At 35.6% G+C, this 20702-nt stretch overlaps 1 protein-coding gene across 2 annotated transcripts in view; it reads left to right on the top strand.

The window, feature by feature from the left end:
- The window catches only part of EPHA6 (EPH receptor A6), a gene marked incomplete at its 5' end in the record, with an annotated part of 762908 nt that overhangs the window by 125079 nt on the left and 617127 nt on the right, over positions 1 to 20702 (top strand). For both annotated transcript variants that reach the window (XM_081138997.1, XM_081138998.1), the window contains one exon: positions 17883 to 18546. In XM_081138997.1, the coding sequence (XP_080995123.1) occupies positions 17883 to 18546 (664 nt within the window). The remainder of the gene's footprint in view (positions 1 to 17882; positions 18547 to 20702) is intronic.

The raw sequence follows: 20702 nt of genomic DNA, 5'->3' as shown, positions 1-20702 counted from the left end.
ACCCCCCAAGGCAGCTGCGCTTTTGTATTTGTAAACCAGTTCTCTAAAGTCCTTTGGTTAAGGACAGTTTTGAATTGTGTGTTAATTCCTCAGAGTTTGTGGCCTCCTCTGGCCTTACAGTTACCTTCCTCAAAGGGATTGGCCTGCATTAGAGTTGATGGGCTTGGGGGATGAAACCAGTGCAGTGCAGAAAGTGGTCTAGGTTAATGACTTCATTGACAGAGCTGACTAGCTTTGATGTCATCTGGTCTTAAAAATTCATTGGTTTCTCACCTATCTCATTTCTGGGTACATCATGACCTGTTGTACCCAGAAATAACATACATCCTTGTGTGTCATTCAATCTTGACTGCCTATTTTGACATTTAGAACAATTACAACTACCTTCCCTCTTATAGTTGAGCCTTGCCATCTGGCCTCTGCTATGCCAAAATGCCATCATTCCTGTTGAAACTGGTGAACCATTTTCATAAGCAGACCCCAACTCTACTTCCAAATCTGGTCTTTGAAGGACAACCAGTTTTTAGGGTGAGGCTGTTTTCATTAACACAGTCCTTTTTGATTTTGTGAGGAGTTTGTTTTCAAGCCCATCCCAGGGAGGTGGATTCTTTAGTGTTATTTAATGAATCCAGCCTAGCATGCTCATCTCTATCAACCAACTCTCTTTTATCTGGCCTTGTATTCAGTAGTCTTGAGAAAATGATTTCACAACTTCTGCCTGTACTTTATTAGTCTGGGCCTACAGTTCTTTTGATCAATAATCTCTTTCCTCCCAAGGAAGAGAGAGTATTTCTCCACTTGGGTTGTATTGAAAATTAACTATAGTTGTTGGCTTATAAGCCTTGAAGGAGGTGGAGAGGGAGATCTTGAAGAGAACAGGCTTCGTCTTACTTAGATATCTACCTGAGGTGAGAACACCGCATATCCTTTAAGCAAAGGGAGGTTATTTTCCTCTAACAAGGGCACCTGAGCCATTTCTGCAGGCCCAGAGGTATATGGAAATCTGGGGATTCAAGTTCTCAAATATATCCATTTGTCTGTATTCTAGGTCTTAATTCCTTCCCCATCCATGCCTGACTTTAACGTAAGAGACACAATTAGTCTGTGAATTCATCTTTCTTTGCAGTTTGGTTCCTTGCATAGTCATGTCCTGAGCTTGGTTTGCATCACTACTGCCTTTTGGCTGCAGGAGACTAATGTTTCTATAAATGCTATTCTTTATTCTTTAAAAAACCTTTCATTTCACACCATGCCCTGCGTTGGGTATTGGCTGAGTTGAGCATGTCATTTTTCTCTCTTCAGTGCATTGATGGCATTTAACAGAAGCCATTATCCTAATAATTACCTTTCCTCCTACAGTGTAAATCTCTCAAATCCTTGAGATATTACATAAACCAATGCAACCCATTTACTTTATGATATCCAAGTTCACCATAGGTAAAAAGGTTAATAATTGTGATACTTAAGAATGCCAGGGGTTATCACTATCCCACCTACTGCCAGCGGTGGAGTCCTCATTGCCATTTGGCCAGTGAGTAATCAGTTACTGGGATAATTGCTTCCAAGCATCATTTTTTGTAGCGTCTTAGTTGCAGTTCCTTCGTAAGCTGATGCTGAAATGAGAATTCGAGTTCAGGCAGTTTGTTCGGGAGGTGCAGAGAGCTTGGCTCCAAGAAGAGAAGTGATACAGAAAAAGGGTGGCCGCAGTAAAGGGCGCTTTCTTTATTAGGCTAGTTAATACCGTGGGTAATTGGAGCCGAATTCCACTGGAACAGTCAGGGAAATGGCATAAAACATAGGCTGCACACACTAAATTCATGAGTTGTTTTTCCGTGGAGGGCTTTTCCCCAGGGGTGTTAATTACTCAGCACTGCTGACCTGGTGTCTACACAGACAGTAAAGCCTTCTGCAGTCTGGGGAATAAAAAACCAGGTCCCACGCACAGTGTTGATTTTAGAGCATCCTGAAAGGCGGGAGGAAATGGCAGAGCTCTGACAACAACGGATAGGGGAAGTGAAATTAAAGTTGATTACCGTCAGACCATGGAAGGCATTGAATGCCATTCAAGGAAGTCAGTGTTTAGACTTGATTACCTTTTGCACAAGAGAGTTACACTACATTGGTGTATAGGCCACGTTGGGGAACAGAGACTGAATCGGGGAGTGCATTGAAGGGGGAATGTGACATGATGACCTTCCTCCTATTTCCAGTTCTAATCAGGACCCATACCCGCTTCGAAATACTGAAGCTACTTTTGGAAGGCTTCACCAAGTAGGATAGCATGTTAAGCTTACTTCAGCAGTAACATGCCAAATTAAAAGAGATTCCATTCTCAAAAGAATTGGGAGCTTCGAATGCAGGCAAGCATTCCCAAGGTTACTTTCTGTATTCCATTTTGAAGATTCGCAGATATTTTTTACCTTCACCTTTAAATATCTTGCTTTAGCGAAAGCAGATTAGCCTCGTTCTGGCACAAGGAGCTTGATGTAGGGGGACAGCATGGTTCCTGCCTGCATTTCCTTGTCTGCTGCACTTGTTCCGTCACCTACATGTGCCCTTTGAATTCCACTTAGTAATTTGTCATTCCCAGTAGTGGTTTGTGAAAGACAGGAACAAAAATTGGGTATGTAAGAAAAAACATTGAGAAAGGAGGAAGCACTGAGGAGCACTTTTAGGAGTAAACCGAAATCCACTTAGAAATAGAAGAGCAAAAACCAAGAGAAAATGTTTTCAGACCTTCATGCTAATCTAGTAATAGCTGCATTAATTTGTTATCTCTCTATATAAACATCAATAGGCAGACTCAAATTAGGATAACTCAGGTCTCTGCTCACTCACGCTAACTTTAATCCCCTGTGAACCCCATCTATTTCTGGGATTTATACTAAAAAACTCTCTCCTGTCCAACTTCCCAATGTTGAGGATTTGCTTACTGAGTCTACTGTAGGTTGGCTTTTCTCTATCTTTGCAGGGAATTCTCCACCAGCATTCACAGCATATTGCAACAAATCCAGTGAAGAGACTTCTGTAGGGTGCAGCAGATTGCCAGACATGCTTGGGTATTTGTGTGTCCCCAGTGAAGACGATTTAAGTTGATTTTTTTTAAAATCTCATTTGTCATTAAATAGAGTTCTTTCGGTTTTCTCCTACTTGTTACATAAAAGTGACAAGATATGCTGATATATGAAGTGGTGAGAAAAAATATTATGGCTTAAACTGTTACCTCTTTTACATATGATTATATAAAGTGAAAAACAACCTTTGTGGTAATTATATATACAAACCTCTAGTATTGGGTAAAATACAGTCATATCCCCAAGATGTCACAGCCCTGTCCCCCAGTTTGCCAGGATCAGAAGGAATCATCCTTTTAATGTAGCTCTCTCCCAGATTTCCAAAATTGTAGGATAGTTTATTCATGTATAAGAAGTGAGATCTAGTTAGTCTCACCACTTCCCAGAAGAGAGATGCTTCTTCAGGCGGGGAGAGCCAGTCGTAGCTACCTCTAAATCCCAGCCACTTACTTCAGTGCCACGGTATTATCATGAGTCTATGTGAGTACTCTCTTGCTTTGTTTATTTATTTAATCCTACTTTCTACTCCCTCTTCTTTCACCCTAGATAACTGCTCTGTTGTATTTCAGGTGAAAACCTTTGCTTTGTATAAGCTCTTGGACACTGTAAATTCCCTTGTGAATACGTTGTTCTAGTTTTCATAAATGATATTGTACCGTAGATCTAACTTTAATCCTCACTATATTTTCATCAGCCCAGTGTTTTAAGGCCTGTCTTTGTTTCTGGGGGTATATTTACCCCTTCAATACTAACTTCTGTGAATATCTGATGATAATATTACATGCAAGATCATCAGATATGCTTCCATTTATTCAGAGCTTCTTTTGAGATCCTAACAGGAAGGCCAGCTGGCAAAGCAAAGCTGTGGTTCACAAACTGCATCCCTACACTCATATGTGGATATGAAGCAGAGTAGAGAAACATGCCTCTGAAGCTGAGAGACAACGTAGTGATGGCTCAGATGAGCATTAACTATTTTTAAAAAGTTTCTTAGAATCTATTTTATTGCACTGTACTAAGGATTTGGGGCATTTACATTTGTGCTCCCAAGTTAGTCTGAGCCATGAGTTTGTTGTTGTTGCTATTACTTTTCATAGGGAAGCGATTTGTTGTTTTTTGGGAGGTAATAAATAAGATGTTTTATTTTTACTTTCAGAGTGTATGAATTTTCTAGAGTTAATTAGGAAGACTTTAGTCTGTGCTTGGTAATTCCATTTTTTTTAAAAAAAGAATTTTATGTTTACATATGAAATACAGATTCTATTCCCGTATATGTGTAAAATTATGGAAATTATAAAAATTTATAAATTATGAAGAAGAAAAATTCACTGATAAGCCCTTCTTTCAGAAATAACCACTGTTATTTTAGTTTCTTAAGATATTTTTCTCCAGCTCTGTGTGTGTACATCTATACTTTCTCTGTGAATATATATGTTCATATATATACATACATATGTTACTATTATTATGTAAGACACAGGTCATAATATATGCATGTTTTTGAAGATGGGAAATATAGTTAACTCATTGTTTGTAATTCCATTTTTTCACCTAATCTATTATGGATATTTTCTAAGCCATTAAGTGCTTTTCTTTAATATTTTAAAAATTGTTGATTACAGTTGACGTTCAATATTATATTAGTTTCAGGTGTACAGTATCGTGGTTAGAAATTTAAATAACTTATAAAGTGATTCCCCCAATAATTCTAGCACCATCCTGAACCATACATAGTTATTAGATTATTATTGACTCTATTCCCTGTGCTGTACTTTACTTCGTCATGACTATTTTGTAACTACCAACTTGTACTTCTTAATCTCTTCACCTTTTTCACCCAGCCCCCCAACCCCTCCCATCTAGCAACCGTCAGTATGTTTTCTGTTTCTATGAGTATCTTTCTGTTTTGTTAGTTTATTCTGTTCTTTAGATTCCACATATAAATGAAATTATATGTCATTTTTCTTTTTTCCCTCTGACTTATTTCAGAATACTTATTAGCATAATACTCTCTAGCTTCACCCATGTTGTTACAGATGGTAAGACTTCGTTCTTCTTTAGGGCTGGGTAATATTCCATTGCGTCTGTGTATTGCCTCTTTATTCTGCTTAGATTTCTTCTGCATCTTGGCTATTGTAAATAATGTTGTAATGAACATAGGGATGCATATATCTTTTCAGATTAGTCTTTTGCATTTCTTTGGATAAATGCCCAGAGGTGGGACTGTTGGGTCATAGGGGAGTTCTAGTTTAATTTTTTAAACTAGAGGACCCACCGCGCTGTCACCGTGGCCGCCCCAGTTTGCAGTCCGCCCACGTGGCAGACCGGTTCCCTTTCCCCGCATTCTCATCAACACTGCTCTTCGTGGGTTTGCTGATGGTGCCATTTGACAGGTGACAGGCGGTGAGGCCGCATTGTTTCTATTTGCACTTCTCTGATAATTAGTAACATTGAACATTTTTTCATATGTCTATTGTCCATCCCTATGTCCTCTTTGGCGAAATGTTTACTTAGGTTCTCTGCTGTTTCTTAATCGGATTGTTCGCCTTTTTTATGTTAAATTGTATGAGCTCCTTCTATGTTTTGGATATCAATTTTTGGTGAATATCAGCTGTATCATTGGCGAATATCTTCTCCCATTAAGTAGGTTTTCTTTTCATTTTGTTGATGGTTTCCTTTGCTGTGCAAAACTTGTAGATTAATGTAACCCCATTTGTTTATTTTTTTCATTTGTTTCTTTTGCTCGAGGATGCAAATCCAAGAATATATTCCTGAGAGCAAAGTCAAACAGTTTACTGCCTATGTTTTCTTCTAGGATTTTTATGGTTTCAGGTCTTACACTTAAGTATCTAATCCATTTTGAGTTTATTCTTGTATATGGTGTAAGAAAATGGTCTAGTTTCATTTTTAGCATGTATCTATTCAGTTTTCCAAACATCATTTATTGGAAGGACTGTCTTTACCCCATTGTATGTTCTTGCCTCCTTTGTCACATATAATTGACCATGTAGGTGTGGATTTATTTCTTGGCTTTTTATTCTTTCCCACTGATCTTTGTTTTTTTATGCCATAAATGTTCATTTTAAAATTATTTTTAATTACTTGATTGCATTCTATCACGCTGCTATATTCCCAAAATTTTAAACCTTATGATAAAATTCTAGAGGTGGAATTACTAGATTGGTGGCTACTTAGAGTTCTTAAATGTATTGCCACACTTTTTATGATTGGTGACCATCATATGCCAATATTTTTTCTAGGAAGTCCTTGTACTCTTCACTCTTTTATTATTATTTTCTTTTAGTTGTTACTCTTATAAGCAACATTCAAATGTGTAACAGTTGCTTTTTTTTGTGCAGGTGTGTATGTTTTAATTATTGGAAGATACTTTGGCTAGGCAATTTTTTTTTATTTTTGTATTCAAGTTTGGAAATAGAAGTCAGAATGGGACTAAACAATCTAAATAGGAAAAAATGAATTTTATGTGCGTGAAGAAAATTTAGAATGAGGAGAGTAGAGCCACATCTAATATGTAGGTTGTAGTTGGCTTATGTTTATTATAAAATCTGGGAGTCTTCATCTTTGAAAAATGGATATTTAACAATAATTCTTTGGTAACTGACATGTACATTTTGTCTTCTGTCAGGAGCTGTTATATACCTTCTATTTATATTCTTACATTTTTTTTCTTCTCCCCTTATGACTCATTTTTCTTGAAATGTTTTGTATATTCTACTTTACATTTCTACTTTCTCACATATGTAATATATTCATTGACTTGTTTCTATTAATTTACAAACTATTGTACTTTGCTTAAATTATCTCTCTAAATATTGACTATTTTTAATAAATGTTAGAACCTTTAAGTATGTTAGGTGATACTGACTTTGAGTGCAAGCTTCTTAATTGTAGGAACCATATCTATTTATGTATATGTAGCACTTACCTTAACTCCATGTCCTTTTAATTTTTAGCTATTTGGGAGATGTGCAATATTTTGCCTATTGGATTTATAAATTGTAAACTTTTATAGAAAAAATATAAGCAAACACATATACAAAAACATGTTTTCCATTTATTTTTATAGTATCTTCATATAAAAATATTTCACAAATATGTATTTATAACACCCTCATATTCTTCTATCTCTTAAGAATAGCAGATTAATCAGAGGTACACATGATAATTAATATCTAATCATTTTTGTCTGTTACAAAGCACCTAACTATAAAAGTTTAAGTTCATTTGTTCTGTATAATATCCTTTAGAGCTGAAAGATTTATGTTGTTAACAAGACCTAAAAAAATCTATGTGATGCATCATAATGTTTTTTATTACTATGCTAACAGCAATTTTAGCTTATTTTCCTGTGGAATATAATATGTAATATTCAGGGATAGTTGTCATCTGTTGCTTGAAATTTGCAAGGAGAATGGTTGTTAAGCACTGTTATTTAGTTAGCTTGCAATTATTTTTTTCATAAGAAAAGATTAAACTTTTTCTAAAGGTTGTTAGAAATAACAAGGTAAGTTTATTACACTGTCTGGCTTTGGCACAGTATGAATTGTGTCAGATTCTATTTAAAGGCATACTGTTCTTTTAAAGTCTAACAGAAGGAAGCATCTAATAGATCTAAACTATACTCTAGGTGATTAATAGTTTGTGAAATTAGAAATGGGGCGTGTATAGGGAAAAGTTCTCAACTTGTCAGCAGGATCAAACTTCCCCTCTAACTACTACTAATCTGATATTCTAGCATAATTTTTATTAATTGGAAATCAGTACCGCAGTTATTTGATAAGAATAGTGCCTGTGTTTTTACAATTTTCCTGCTGCTGTGTTTTAGAATCTTTAAATACAAATATGCCACACAAAATTATTGTAAACTATAGTAATTTTATTCAAGTCAGGCATTTGTATATATCACATGTAATTTATACCTCTATGTCAATTAATGCAGACAAAATTTACTAGCCATTGGAGTTGATGATTATTAGATATATTTTCACATGTAGGATTCTGATGGCAAGCAAGCTTTGACCTACCAGGAACCATTTTTATGGAACTATAGTCCTGGGCAGAGTTAGAATTTTAATTGAATTGCAAAGGTCTAATGTATTTTGAAAAACCAAGTCAAAATAGATATCCTTGTGAAGTGTTAAACAACATTTTTTTTTAATCCTTACCTGAGGATACTTTTTCCATTGATTTTTATTTATTTTATTTTTTTAGAGAGTGGAGGAGAGGAAGGAGGGGGAGAGAGAGAGAAACATTGATGTGAGAGAGTCACACTGATTGGTTGCCTCCCTCACATGTACCAACTGGGGCCTGGGATCAAGCCTGCAACAGAGGTATGTGGCCTTGGCTGGAATTGAACCCATGATCCTTTGGACCGCGGGCTGACGCTCTAACCACTGAGCAAAACCAGCCAGGGCTAATCAACATTAATGAGCCAGATGTAAACTAAGAATCATCTTCTTACCTTGAAAGAATCTCTACAAATTCATTTTATTCATTTTACACATTACATGTCTATAACAAGAAAGCAGTCTTCTCTGGATTTCTGCATTAAGATTGTGCTTCTGCTCACATCTGCACTCCACCAAACCTTTTCTTATCGTAGGCACCATAAATCTTCTTTATCAAGTCCATTAGATGGGGACTGCCTTTATTTTACTGGATCTTTCAGTAGCAGTTGATATACTTAAATACTTTCTTCTTCAATAATCTCTTTTGTAATGTGTGTAGAACATCACACTCTTGGGGGTTTCTTCTCCCAATTTGCATTAACATGTACAGTTCAAATATTCATTATTTCATACTTTATGCTTATAAGACTTACAATTCATCATTTAATATACTTAAATATTATACCTTTCAGTTAAAGTATAAAAGGCTGTAGACTTTATTAGTCATTGAAGCAAAGACAGATGATCTGACTGGATCAGTAAGTGGTTTTTTTTATATTAAAGTTCTCTATTAAAAGATGCCTTCTAGGCCTTCTGGGTATTATATCAACTGCCCAGTTCACTCTTTCTCCTGATGCAGACACATTTCATAATACCATTTTCCTCTCCTTCTTCTTCCTCCATCCTGAAAGCACGCGCACGCACACACACACACACACACACACACACACACAGAGAGAGAGAGAGAGAGAGAGAGAGAGAGAGAGAGAGAGAGAGAGAGGGAGAGAGAGAGAGAGAACCTCTCATTTCTAAACCTGAGTCTTTCTCCTAACTTAAAATGTTCATTAGCACAGTGCTGACTGATTCATCTGATATTTGCAGGCTTCAGTTAAGTCATCTGATAAATCTATGTTCAGCTAAGTTATTATTAAACCTCTAAAATAAGATGATTAGTTTAGGACATTGCTCAAAGTTTATATCTTTCTCGATAATGCAGGGTGTTTAGAATCCTTATTTAATAAGAAGTGGTAAGTCTCCCATTAGTGGAAGCATTTAGAATTGTTTTAGTTAGAATTCAAACCTTCTATTATTCATTTGTATATTCAACAAATATTAAGAACTTACTGATACAATAGTGAATAAAACAAAGTCCCTGCCCTCATGGAGATTCCCAGCGTCTTAAATGTATTTCAGTTCAAAGCCTCCATATGAGCCAATAGGACTTTTCTGCCAATTGTGGTGCTGGTTCCTCTGCATGTTCTTTGCAAACTCAAGTAAGTTGTTATGGGTGGAAAGCCTGAATGTCCTTCTCTATTGCTAGTGGGAGTGGGGTTCTTGGAGTACTGTTGGAATAAGCATTTCTGGAGGCCCCCACGGGAGGATGAGATGGGGTAGAAAGCTTTATTTGCATGGAATTACGTCCCTTGGTTTCCAAAGTCCCATTTCCCTTAATCCAGTCCTGGAAAATGTGCAGCTGGGGATTCAATAGAGCTAGAAGCAAAGCCAGTGTCCAGAGTTTCTGTTCCATGGCGGAGCTGGGTCCGGTTTAGCATTAGGCTAGCTGCAGTCCATAGTCCATTTTATGTGGGGTCCACATGGCTCTGAGCTGTGGGCGAATGCAGGAGCGTGAGAGCCCCGCAAGCCAAGACAGCAAGCTCGTCCAAGAGGCAAGAGAGCAAGCCAGCAAGAGAGCAAATGCCTTTGTTTAGGAGCTTAAGTATTTTATTTCATTTCCCTCAGAAAATTAAATATGGAACTGCCATTTGACCCAGTGATCCCACTTCTAGGGATATATCCTAAGAAACTAGAAACACCGATCAGAAAGAACTTACGCACCCCTATGTTCGTAGTAGAGCAATTCACAATAGCTAAGATCTAGAAACAGCCCGAGTGCCTATCAGATGAGTGGATAAAAAAGCTGTGGGACATTTACATCATGGAGTACTACGCAGCTGTAAAAAAGAAGGATCTCTTACCCTTTGGGACAGCATGGAGGGAACTGGAGAGTATTATGCTAAGCAAAATAAGCCAGTCGGAGAAAGACATGTACCACATGATCTCACTCCTATGTGGAATGTAATAAAGAAAATAAACAGATGAACAAAATAGATCCAGAGTCTTAGAAGCATGGAACAGGCTGAGGGATCTCAGAGGGAAAGAAGGAGTGTGTGTGTGGGGGGGGGGGGAGATTAATCAAAGAATTTATATGCATATATGCATAACCCCTGGACACAGACACTGGTCTGGGGAAGGCCTGGGGGTGGGGTGGATTCAGGGTAGAGGAGTCAATGGGAGAGGAAAAAAGGGACATTTGTAATACTTTCGACAATAAAGATAAATTTAAAAATTTTTAAAAAGCAAGAAACTTAGAACTTCAACAGCATAAAAACACAGAAACCATAAAAATAAAAATACAAAAGGAGCTTAAGTATTTTAAATCTTCTGGTGCTTGCTGCAGTGGCCACACCTGCTCTGGCCAATAACCTGTTCCCAGGTGTGACTGACAGGTACCTTCCGTAGGCCACCCAGACGTCACTGGGCATGCAAACTGCAGCTGCCTGGCGAAGCTGCACCATTGGCATGCCCATAATATTTGGCCTTCCCTTTATTTAATAACTGGGTTAATTACAACCATATCAACGTTAATTCCCTCCTTTAAGTAAGTTTCCTCATCCATAAAACAAGGCTAATGTGCTTTAGTCTCTCTACTGAACAGCAATGAAATTAAATATGGTTGTGAGGTTATTTTTATACACAGTATTTATGAAGTACTGTGGCACCGAGCATGGTATTCATGTATTGTCAGACATACGACAGGATAAAGGTAGTTACCACGTATGTATTGTAGAGATCCTACTCAAAGATGATATTTGCAGCATCTTTTTGACTGAAAATCTCAACTTTTTATATAAATTAAGGATTTTAGACATTCAGAGGATAGACTCTATATAAGAATTTTTAATCCTCATGAATATATTGTGAGAAGTTTTTAATCAGAAAATTCATTCCTTCTTAAAAGAAACTATTATTTTTCTATAATACTTTGATATTTTTACTAGGATGGATGCACCTAAAGTAATAAATGTATTTATAAAATTTACTTAGTTTAGCAGTGTCTTCCAGACATGCCACTGAGTTCATACTTTTTTAAATGAATCTCTGTAGTGCTAGTAAAAAAGTAGTATGTTTGCCCAAAGTGAAATAGAAATGTATCTGCACGTGACGCATTTCACTTGTTTTATTCTTCAAAACTAGTTATCATTTAAATGTAGAGCCTTCACTTTTCTTCTGCAAAAACGGGTTGATGTTATTAACTACATGCCTAGCGGCAGAATTCAGGGTGCTGAGTTTCTAAGTTTACGTCAGTATGTGGACTCAAAGTGAGTAGTTAAGTGGTTCTGAGGAAAATACCTCTTTAGAATAAGAAGGCCACTGTAACAAGCTTTCCTTTGGTAGAGAATATTAGAAACTTATGATTTAAAAATTAATCCACTGTAGTGTCACATAATGAGATCGTGTACGGTCAATAACCTTATTTGGATTCTGGAAGGTAAGATGTAGAATGTTTGGAACAGATCGGATATGTGCCATTTTACCAAACGAAGACTTGTTTTCATTCTCAGCTATACCATTTTTTTCATTCTAAAAATGAAGTTGAAGGTTTTTCCTCCTTGCCTGCCTCCCTTTCTTAATTTAAATTTAGTTTATGGTGAGGAATAATTAGACACTGCCACATACTGCAAAGCACTTGGTAGCAAGTTATACAGGGAACTTGATGAGGATTATTACTTATGTGTTTATATGATTTTGTTGTTTCTTTGTTTTATTTTAATCTATCTTGAGATTATATTTTACTTTTGGAAAAAAATCCCTAATAATAGGCTCTCATTGCTTTATTAACTAAGCATCTACCAATATATCACTAGCTAATTTAACAAGGCATTTTGTCTTTTGGATTCTTTCACTTAAATGATCTTTTGTTATAGTCTACTTTTTTTGCATATTTCCCCTTTATCTATTTATCATAACCACATTTTGAAGAAATGAATCAAGAAAAATATTTTTGCCCCCTATTTATTTTGCTTTTATGTATGTTTTATTTATTATTTTTATTTTATTTTATTTATTTTTTATTTTATTTTAAATATACCTTTATTGATTTCAGAGAGAGGAAAGGAGAGGGAGAGTTAGAAACATCAATGATGAGAGAGTCATTGATCGGCTGCCTCCTGCACGCCCCCGACTGGGGATCGAGCCCGCAACCCGGGCATGTGCCCTGACTGGGAATCAAACCTCGATCTTCTCTATCCTAGGTCAATGCTCAACTGCTGAGCCACGCCCGGCCAGGCTATCTTGCTTTTAAGTTATAGCTGGGATCTGTTACAAATAGAGGCAGAAATAAATTTGAGACTTAACTAACTTCACTATTATAGTGCATAGCAGTGTTGTGCATGATATTTTAAAAGGCAGACAGAAAAGGGAAGAGAGGAAAGCAATTCCACATACATATAAATAAGTACTTACGCATTTAAGAAGCACAGGGAAAAGTAAAAACCAAAATATTTTTCTATAGCTGTTTCACTCTTCAATGTTATTAGAGTATTTCCTTCCCTAGTCCCTAATATCAGCATATTTAACATTGATTTTTAATGATTTTTTTTTCTTAAATTAGACTGGCTTTGGAGCCGCTTAGGGTCCTAAGGTATCTAAGATGTGATTTTTTACTCTCCCTTTCCTCTCTAGAGATGAGTATGTAGTATGAAGGTAATTGCTCTCTTTTTTGCTACAGGTTTTTTTTAAGGTATGGCCCAAATTTGCATAAGTTATCAAAATGTATCACTACCATTTGAAATTACAATTAGCTTTCCATCAGCCCTTTCTACATTGAGAAATAGCCTGTCTTTTATTTTAAAAATTCTAAATTTGTTTTTGAAATAAATGTTTATATTTGCATTGAATTCTAAAGATTTTCAAAGCAAAGAAGGTATAACTTTGAAAAATATATGGTAGAAACTTGGATGTTTGGGTCAGTTTACCAGCATATTATCTGAATATTCTTGACTAGAAAGACTATTGCTTTTTTTTGTTCTTTGAGTAAAGAAAGCGATCTGATTCCACAATGACTGCCAGTTGCTTTAGGACTTAATTGCCTTGTTCTAACTTTTTATGCCCCAAAGGAATTCAGCTGTTTGCCCTAATTTATGCTATGGAAAGGAAAAAACCCTCACTGTGTGTGGGTGGGGATGGGTTTTTAGAGAACCCTTAGGCATAAATGGATTAAGTACTGTTCAGAGCTCTTTATATTTCCTATCACTTCTAACAAACATTTACATTAAATGGGACTGCCCAAGAGATCCATTAGCGGAGAAATGTTCTTGGGTGCTGTAAAGCATTAAGCTGTAAGCACACACTTTGGCAACTTCAGTCCTGTGCCAAGTGTTTTACAGCCGGTAAAAGTTCCTGCCCTTCTTTAAGACAAGAACACACATAAACATGAAATATTTAGATTTATGTAAACCTTGTAATTGATGAAATAAGCAAATCTGTCACTAATTCTACTGTTAAAATAGTTGGTCAATTCTATCAGCTACTTGCTTTTACGTAATAGGAACTGAACCTGAAATATTCCAACTCTTCTATTTCATGTTGTTTATTTGACTTTTTTATATTTTCATATAAGACTTAAATACTAACATGTATAAAACAATTCACTGTTACGTAATGTAGAAAATAACCCAGTAAAGCAAAACTCAAATTATATATGTATTAAAAAAGAAACTGTGGCATATTAAAAATTTTAGGAGTTTACTGAGCCAACATCAATTCCAATCAAGCAGCATCAAACGAAAGCAATAGGGTCACTGTGCAGACAGGCGCTGAGGAAGGGATTTATAGAGCAGCAACAAAATTATTTCATTGGCTATTGCTTAAGCAGTTGCTTAATTTGAGACAGTCTAGTTGGCTATTGTGACCAGTTGTCCTTAGGTTTTGATTTCTTAACCTTGAGACATTTACAGGAATTTGCTATAGAGCAGGTTTCAGTTTGCTTACACAGGCTCCCCAGGCCTTAGAGCCACCTCAGCCTAATGGTGTCCTTACTTAATGCTGCTGCAGACTAGAATATTTTGCAGACCGTATGTGTTCTTAAGGCTTGAATGAGTAGGATAGAGAGCTTCTTCTGTCCTATGGTTATTTTCTGAGTCCTTTTCAAGGAGTGTATACATAAATTACATGTGATGAATAGAAAAGCTTCGTCACTTGGGGTGTGTTGCTTAATGAAAGCTTTTGGTTAAACAAGAATCAGTTGTTTTCCAAACGATTGCCAGGAAGAACGTCTCATGACCCATATGGGGGTATTTGTTCTAAGAATGTAAATGCTGGATATGGTTCTTGGGGTCATCTCTAGTTGCCTGACTTGGCCCTGTAATGATTTAGGACAGGGGAAATACTGGCTTGATGAGTTAAGAGAAGATTGTGGTTGGGGCTATAGACTCAGGATTGGTTGGTTTGCGTATGAAAGGTATTCTCCAGGCCCAGAGCCCTGTGCTGTCTCTATGAACTGGCTAGTCCTGGAAGGTGCAGTCTGTCCCAGGCCATGAAAACATACAAAACACAGAAAATAAAGTTAGAAGGCCTGGTCCATACCTCACCAGGCAATTACTTTAATTCCTAGGTATTAGGGTGTTTTTTTAATCAGGAATGTGAAACAGAAATTATCTGTCTTTAGTTGGGCTGATGAGGATCAGAGGAGTTAACATTTGTTAAAAAGCTTTGACAAGTATAAATTCAGTATATAAATAGTTGGCCTCAGGAATCATTACATCTAAGGTGCCCTTGAAGTTTCTTAAAGAAAGAACCCTTTGCTGTATACCTAATGTTTACTTAACCAAGACTTCTCATTAAGCAGGAAAACTTTTCCATCCTTCAGTTTGTAATTCATCTATCTTCTCCTTGATTCAAAGAAAGGGCTTATAAAATGACCATGAGACAAAGAAAGCTTTCTATTCTACTCATCCCGGCCGTAAGAACAGATATAGTTTGCAAGGAATTCTTTTCTGCAGAGCACATATGATTTATTTTTTATTTACTGTGTTCTTTTCTACATTAGGTATACTGGTAAATTTTTTATATGTTGGTATACTATTTTAATACCTACATAAAGAGAGTGTGTGTGTGTGTGTGTGTGTGTGTGTGTGTGTGTGTGTGTAAATAAGCCTGAGGAGTAGAGAATTTGGGGTTTAGGGCCTATTATGTAACAGCATGCAGCTGACTGAGTTGACCGACTTAATAGCAGAATTAATGACTGGTTTGATACATATTTCCATCGTGTGATTTCTACAATTACCAGGTTTATATACATAGAAATATTTCCCAGCTGAGAATAAATTATGTAGTTGTTTGTTTTAAATAGGGACAAAAACTTTAACTCGCTGAATATATGTATGTTGTACAGGGCTAAAAGGGCCCCAAAGTGTATGTATATAAGTTAGTGTTACACATTAATTCTGTTTACTCTTCTCCCTGGGCTTATTGAATCTTATCACCCTTTAAGGTTCAAGCCCCTCTCCTTTGGCCAGACCTCCAAAACAATCCCAGTTCATGAGCATTGCTATCCTTTGAACGCTCACTAAGGCCCATGATACGCTAGGATGAAAAGTATTTAGATGGGCAATTTTATGTGAATATGAGTTTATTGGATCACCCTGACAAACAATGGACATGTATTCAGAATTCTTTTCACAGAAACTCACTGTTACTTCTGGAAAATACTCTGAATTTCAAGCAAGTAACTTGCAAATGAAAATTCTATATACAGATCATTTTTAAGTTTGCTTGGTGGATAATGTAAATCCTTTATTTGTGGAAATTTATGGTAAATAATTGAAAGTACTTAGTGTCATAATGGTTTTGTAGATTGAAGAAAGTAGCCACTCTATTAGCGACTATACTAATTAAAACTCAACTAGCCATGATTAACTGACTCTATATAGCCAATTAAAATGAGAAACTACAAGTAGAATGCATTAAATAATTTTATTATAAATCACTAAAGTATAATATCAAGAAATTGAACACTTATTCACTATAAAAAATAGTTTATCATTTCCACTAAACTTTAATAGAAATGAGAAACTATGATGATTAGCCTGTTTCCCCAAGCTGGCTATAAAGTTACCAGAATGATTTTTTTATTGAAAATTACAACTATATATGAATAAAATACAATTACAATATAAATTTATATGATAGAATTAGTCAATATTCTATGTATAAATATTGACAATAACAACTTGAAAGCACTCAAAGATTTTTATTAAAATTTTAAAAGGATAAATAACGTTTTCTCTTTTAATCAGTAGCAGAATGCTTTTATGTTAACCCACAGAAGTAAAATATCCCACTGATCCAGCTCAGAATAAAAGCCAGTGCTTAAAAGTTTATAAAGGCTATTTTTTTGTTGCTCTTTCTTTGCTTCTCTGTTCTTATTACCTATTGTGCTTCCAGTGCCCACTCATTCTATTCCTAAAATATGCCTGTACATTCCTGCCTCAGGGTATTTGTACTGTTTTCTCTCCTGAAAGCTCACTATCTCATGTCCAAGACATTGGTCAAGTGTCACTACCTCAATAAGGCCTTTTCTGGACACCCTATTTAAAACTGCAACTTTCGTCTCCACCTCCCTGCCTTATTTTTTCTCATTGTACTTTCTACAATATTATGCAAATTATTAATTTACTATTTTTATTTTTATTGTCTCTCCTCACTTTAAGTAAGATCCATAAAGGAAGGGAGCTTTTGTTTAGCTAGTTCATTGCTGTGTTTCCAGTGTCCAGAACAGTGCCTGATAAATATTTCTTGAATAAATCTAAGGCTTATCTATGTCTATTGTCTATCCAAATAAACATGTAAATATTTAATTGAATAATGGTAAATATACCTCAATTTGTGGCAAATGGATATGAGGACAGATGGGTAACCAGAATGCATTTGTTATTGGTCTAGTTATTTGATCAGATATGACATTTTACATTCCTATAGTGTACTAGGAATTATTTAAAGTGCTTTGCATATATTAACTAATCTATGCTTTACAAAACCCTATGCAACTGGGTACATTTTGCATTTAAGAAAACCAGAGTTTAAATTTAGTAGCCCTTGGTCATGCAACTAATATATAGGAAGTTAAGATTTACCAGGACGGCTGGTATGTCCAAAACCCACACTCCTTACCAAAGGACCATGGGTAAAATTCTGCTGCATAGTTGCTTTGACTAGTTTTATTTGTATCCTTTTTATTTATTTATTTTCTTTTGCAAAATTAGAAAATTTGAGAAGCAGTAATTTCTGTTTAACCTCTGTAGTTTTACAAACATTTAATTATTATTATTATTTTTTGCAGTGGGATGCCATTACTGAAATGGATGAACATAACAGGCCCATTCACACGTACCAGGTATGCAATGTAATGGAACCAAACCAAAACAATTGGCTTCGTACCAACTGGATCTCCCGAGATGCAGCTCAGAAGATTTATGTGGAAATGAAGTTCACACTGAGGGATTGTAACAGCATCCCATGGGTCTTGGGGACTTGCAAAGAAACATTTAATCTGTATTATGTGGAATCAGATGAGTCCCATGGAATTAAATTCAAGCCAAGCCAGTATACAAAGATCGATACAATTGCTGCTGATGAAAGTTTTACCCAGATGGATTTGGGTGACCGTATCCTCAAACTCAACACTGAAATCCGTGAGGTGGGGCCTATAGAAAGGAAGGGCTTTTATCTGGCTTTTCAAGACATTGGGGCTTGCATTGCCCTGGTCTCCGTCCGTGTTTTCTACAAAAAGTGCCCCTTCACTGTTCGTAATCTGGCCATGTTTCCTGACACCATCCCAAGGGTTGACTCTTCCTCTCTGGTTGAAGTAAGGGGTGCTTGTGTGAAGAGTGCAGAAGAGCGCGACACTCCTAAACTATACTGTGGAGCTGATGGAGATTGGCTGGTTCCTCTTGGAAGGTGCATCTGCAGTACAGGATATGAAGAAATCGAGGGTTCTTGCCATGGTAAGAAATATTCAAGTAATTTATTATACATTTAAATGAGAGTTTTTAAAGGTAAGTACTGTACCTTTCACATTGCTATGATAATATAATACCTATAGTTTTCAAGATGAAATGATTTTTTTCTTCATGTGAATTATTTTATGAGGAGTTAATATAATAAATATATACATTTAAAAATTTTACATATCCCTGCTAAAGATAATCTATATGAATTGTGTTTGGATTTAGGACTCATAATCAGAACACAAATATAGAAATACAACTATTGCTTGGTAAATAGTAGCGAAGTAGAGATATTTCCCTCTCGGTCGTAAATTATTTATAGGTTTGTTTTCCATAGCACTGTATTGAATTTGTTGACTTCTTTCATTGATTCTGTATTCATACTCATTAAAACATTGAGACTAAATAAAGAAAACACTTTTATATACATAAGGAGTAATATGTGTGAATATTTAAAGATTTTATATATTTATAAAACACTTGGGTTTTGAAAAGTTCACTAGAGCCCCCAATGATGATTATGTTGGTCATTTGAAAAAATTAATATTTGCATAAAAATCTGCAGTATATTTTTAAGATGCATGAGCTACTTTCCTCCATTATTTAAAAATTTAAATATATTTCACTGAAGCTTATCAATATAGATTGAATTCAAAATTTTTATTCACTCATAACAAAGACTTAGAATGGAACAAAAATAATTCACAAATGATCCTTTGGGGGGACTCTATAAAATATTTCACATTGAAAAATATTCTAAAGAAAAATTCATATATATGAGTAATTATTCACTGAGATTAAGAAGACTTGTAAGAGCTTGGAATAAACATACTAGATATACGATCCATGTAGTTTTACCATGTTTTAAAGTAGGAGAAGCTAGGCATTAATTGGTAAAAATAGTTTTTAAAATACTTAGAGAATAGTTTTATAATTTAATGATTTATATGATTAGCTATTATTAAACATTTGTATTTTTTCATGGTGTTGACTACAGAATTACAGGTACTGACAACCACTGGTGGCTAGATCATTTTTACATAATATGTTTGTTCTGTGAAATTATATTCATATATATACACATATATATATTAAAATTCCTTCTACTGTTTGGCAAAGTCAATTTTGAACAAATGATAATTATTATCAGCTTATCTAGAGCTTCTACTAGACTCATCAGTTTTTATGGCTTGTTACCTGGATTATAATTTATTTGAGTGCAGAAACATGAGTGGGTACAGTGTGTGTTCTTGATGTTTTGTTTCATATTGCACTTGTATCTTTTGATAACACTTTTTATCATTGACTCTATTGACATCTATCAACAAGTTATCTCCCAACCAAATCTCTGAATTACATATAATGTAAATGGCAGATTAATTGGAATTTATAGAAATAAACCATACCTTAAGTAGTAGTGTGACACCATATATATATATGTGTGTGTGTGTGTGTGTGTGTGTATAGTGGCACTATATATATGTATGATTTTCTTTTCTTTTAGTTTGCTCTGTTAGAACAATTAATTTAAGTTATTAATATCTATGAATATCTGCTATCTGTTAATCACCTTGGTATTTGGTAGAGATAAATATAAAGTATATGTTTCAGTTATCTATTGCTATTAACACAAAACAGCCCAACACTGATTAGTATAACACCACAGTGATCGATGACTTCTCAAGACTCAGCAGGGCGGTTCTGCTTAATGTCAGTTAAACAGAGGTCACTCATGCAGCTGTTTCCAGCTGGGAGCTTGACTGGAGTAGGCATGTTCAAGATGACCTCTCATCCTCTATGGTCTTTCTCTAGATGGCCTCTCTAGATTTTTAAATCTAGTCCAAGCCTTTTTACAGTGCAGTGATGGGACTACACAAGGGGTGAATACCTGGTAGAATGTTTATAGTGAGCTACCAGTCTGATAGTATACCACAGTTCACTCTCTAGTCTCTCAAGGTTAATGTTTCTACTTTACGCACAAATACCCACGGCCTTCTCTCCTGCTTTTTCAATATTTTTTCTGGCTGCATAGTGTCTCTTTCTTTTTCCTTTCTCTGTAATGGAATTTTATTCATCCTTCAAAGTCTAGCACAAATGTCATGTGTGTGGGTCTTCACGAAGGTAATCCCTCTTTCCCGTGTACTATAATCTAT

The sequence above is a fragment of the Miniopterus schreibersii genome (assembly GCF_964146895.1).
Source record: "Miniopterus schreibersii genome assembly, chromosome: 5".
Classification (NCBI taxonomy): Eukaryota; Metazoa; Chordata; class Mammalia; order Chiroptera; family Miniopteridae; genus Miniopterus; species Miniopterus schreibersii.
Note: the sequence above shows the minus strand (reverse complement) of the source record. Positions and strands in the feature narration are given on the sequence as shown.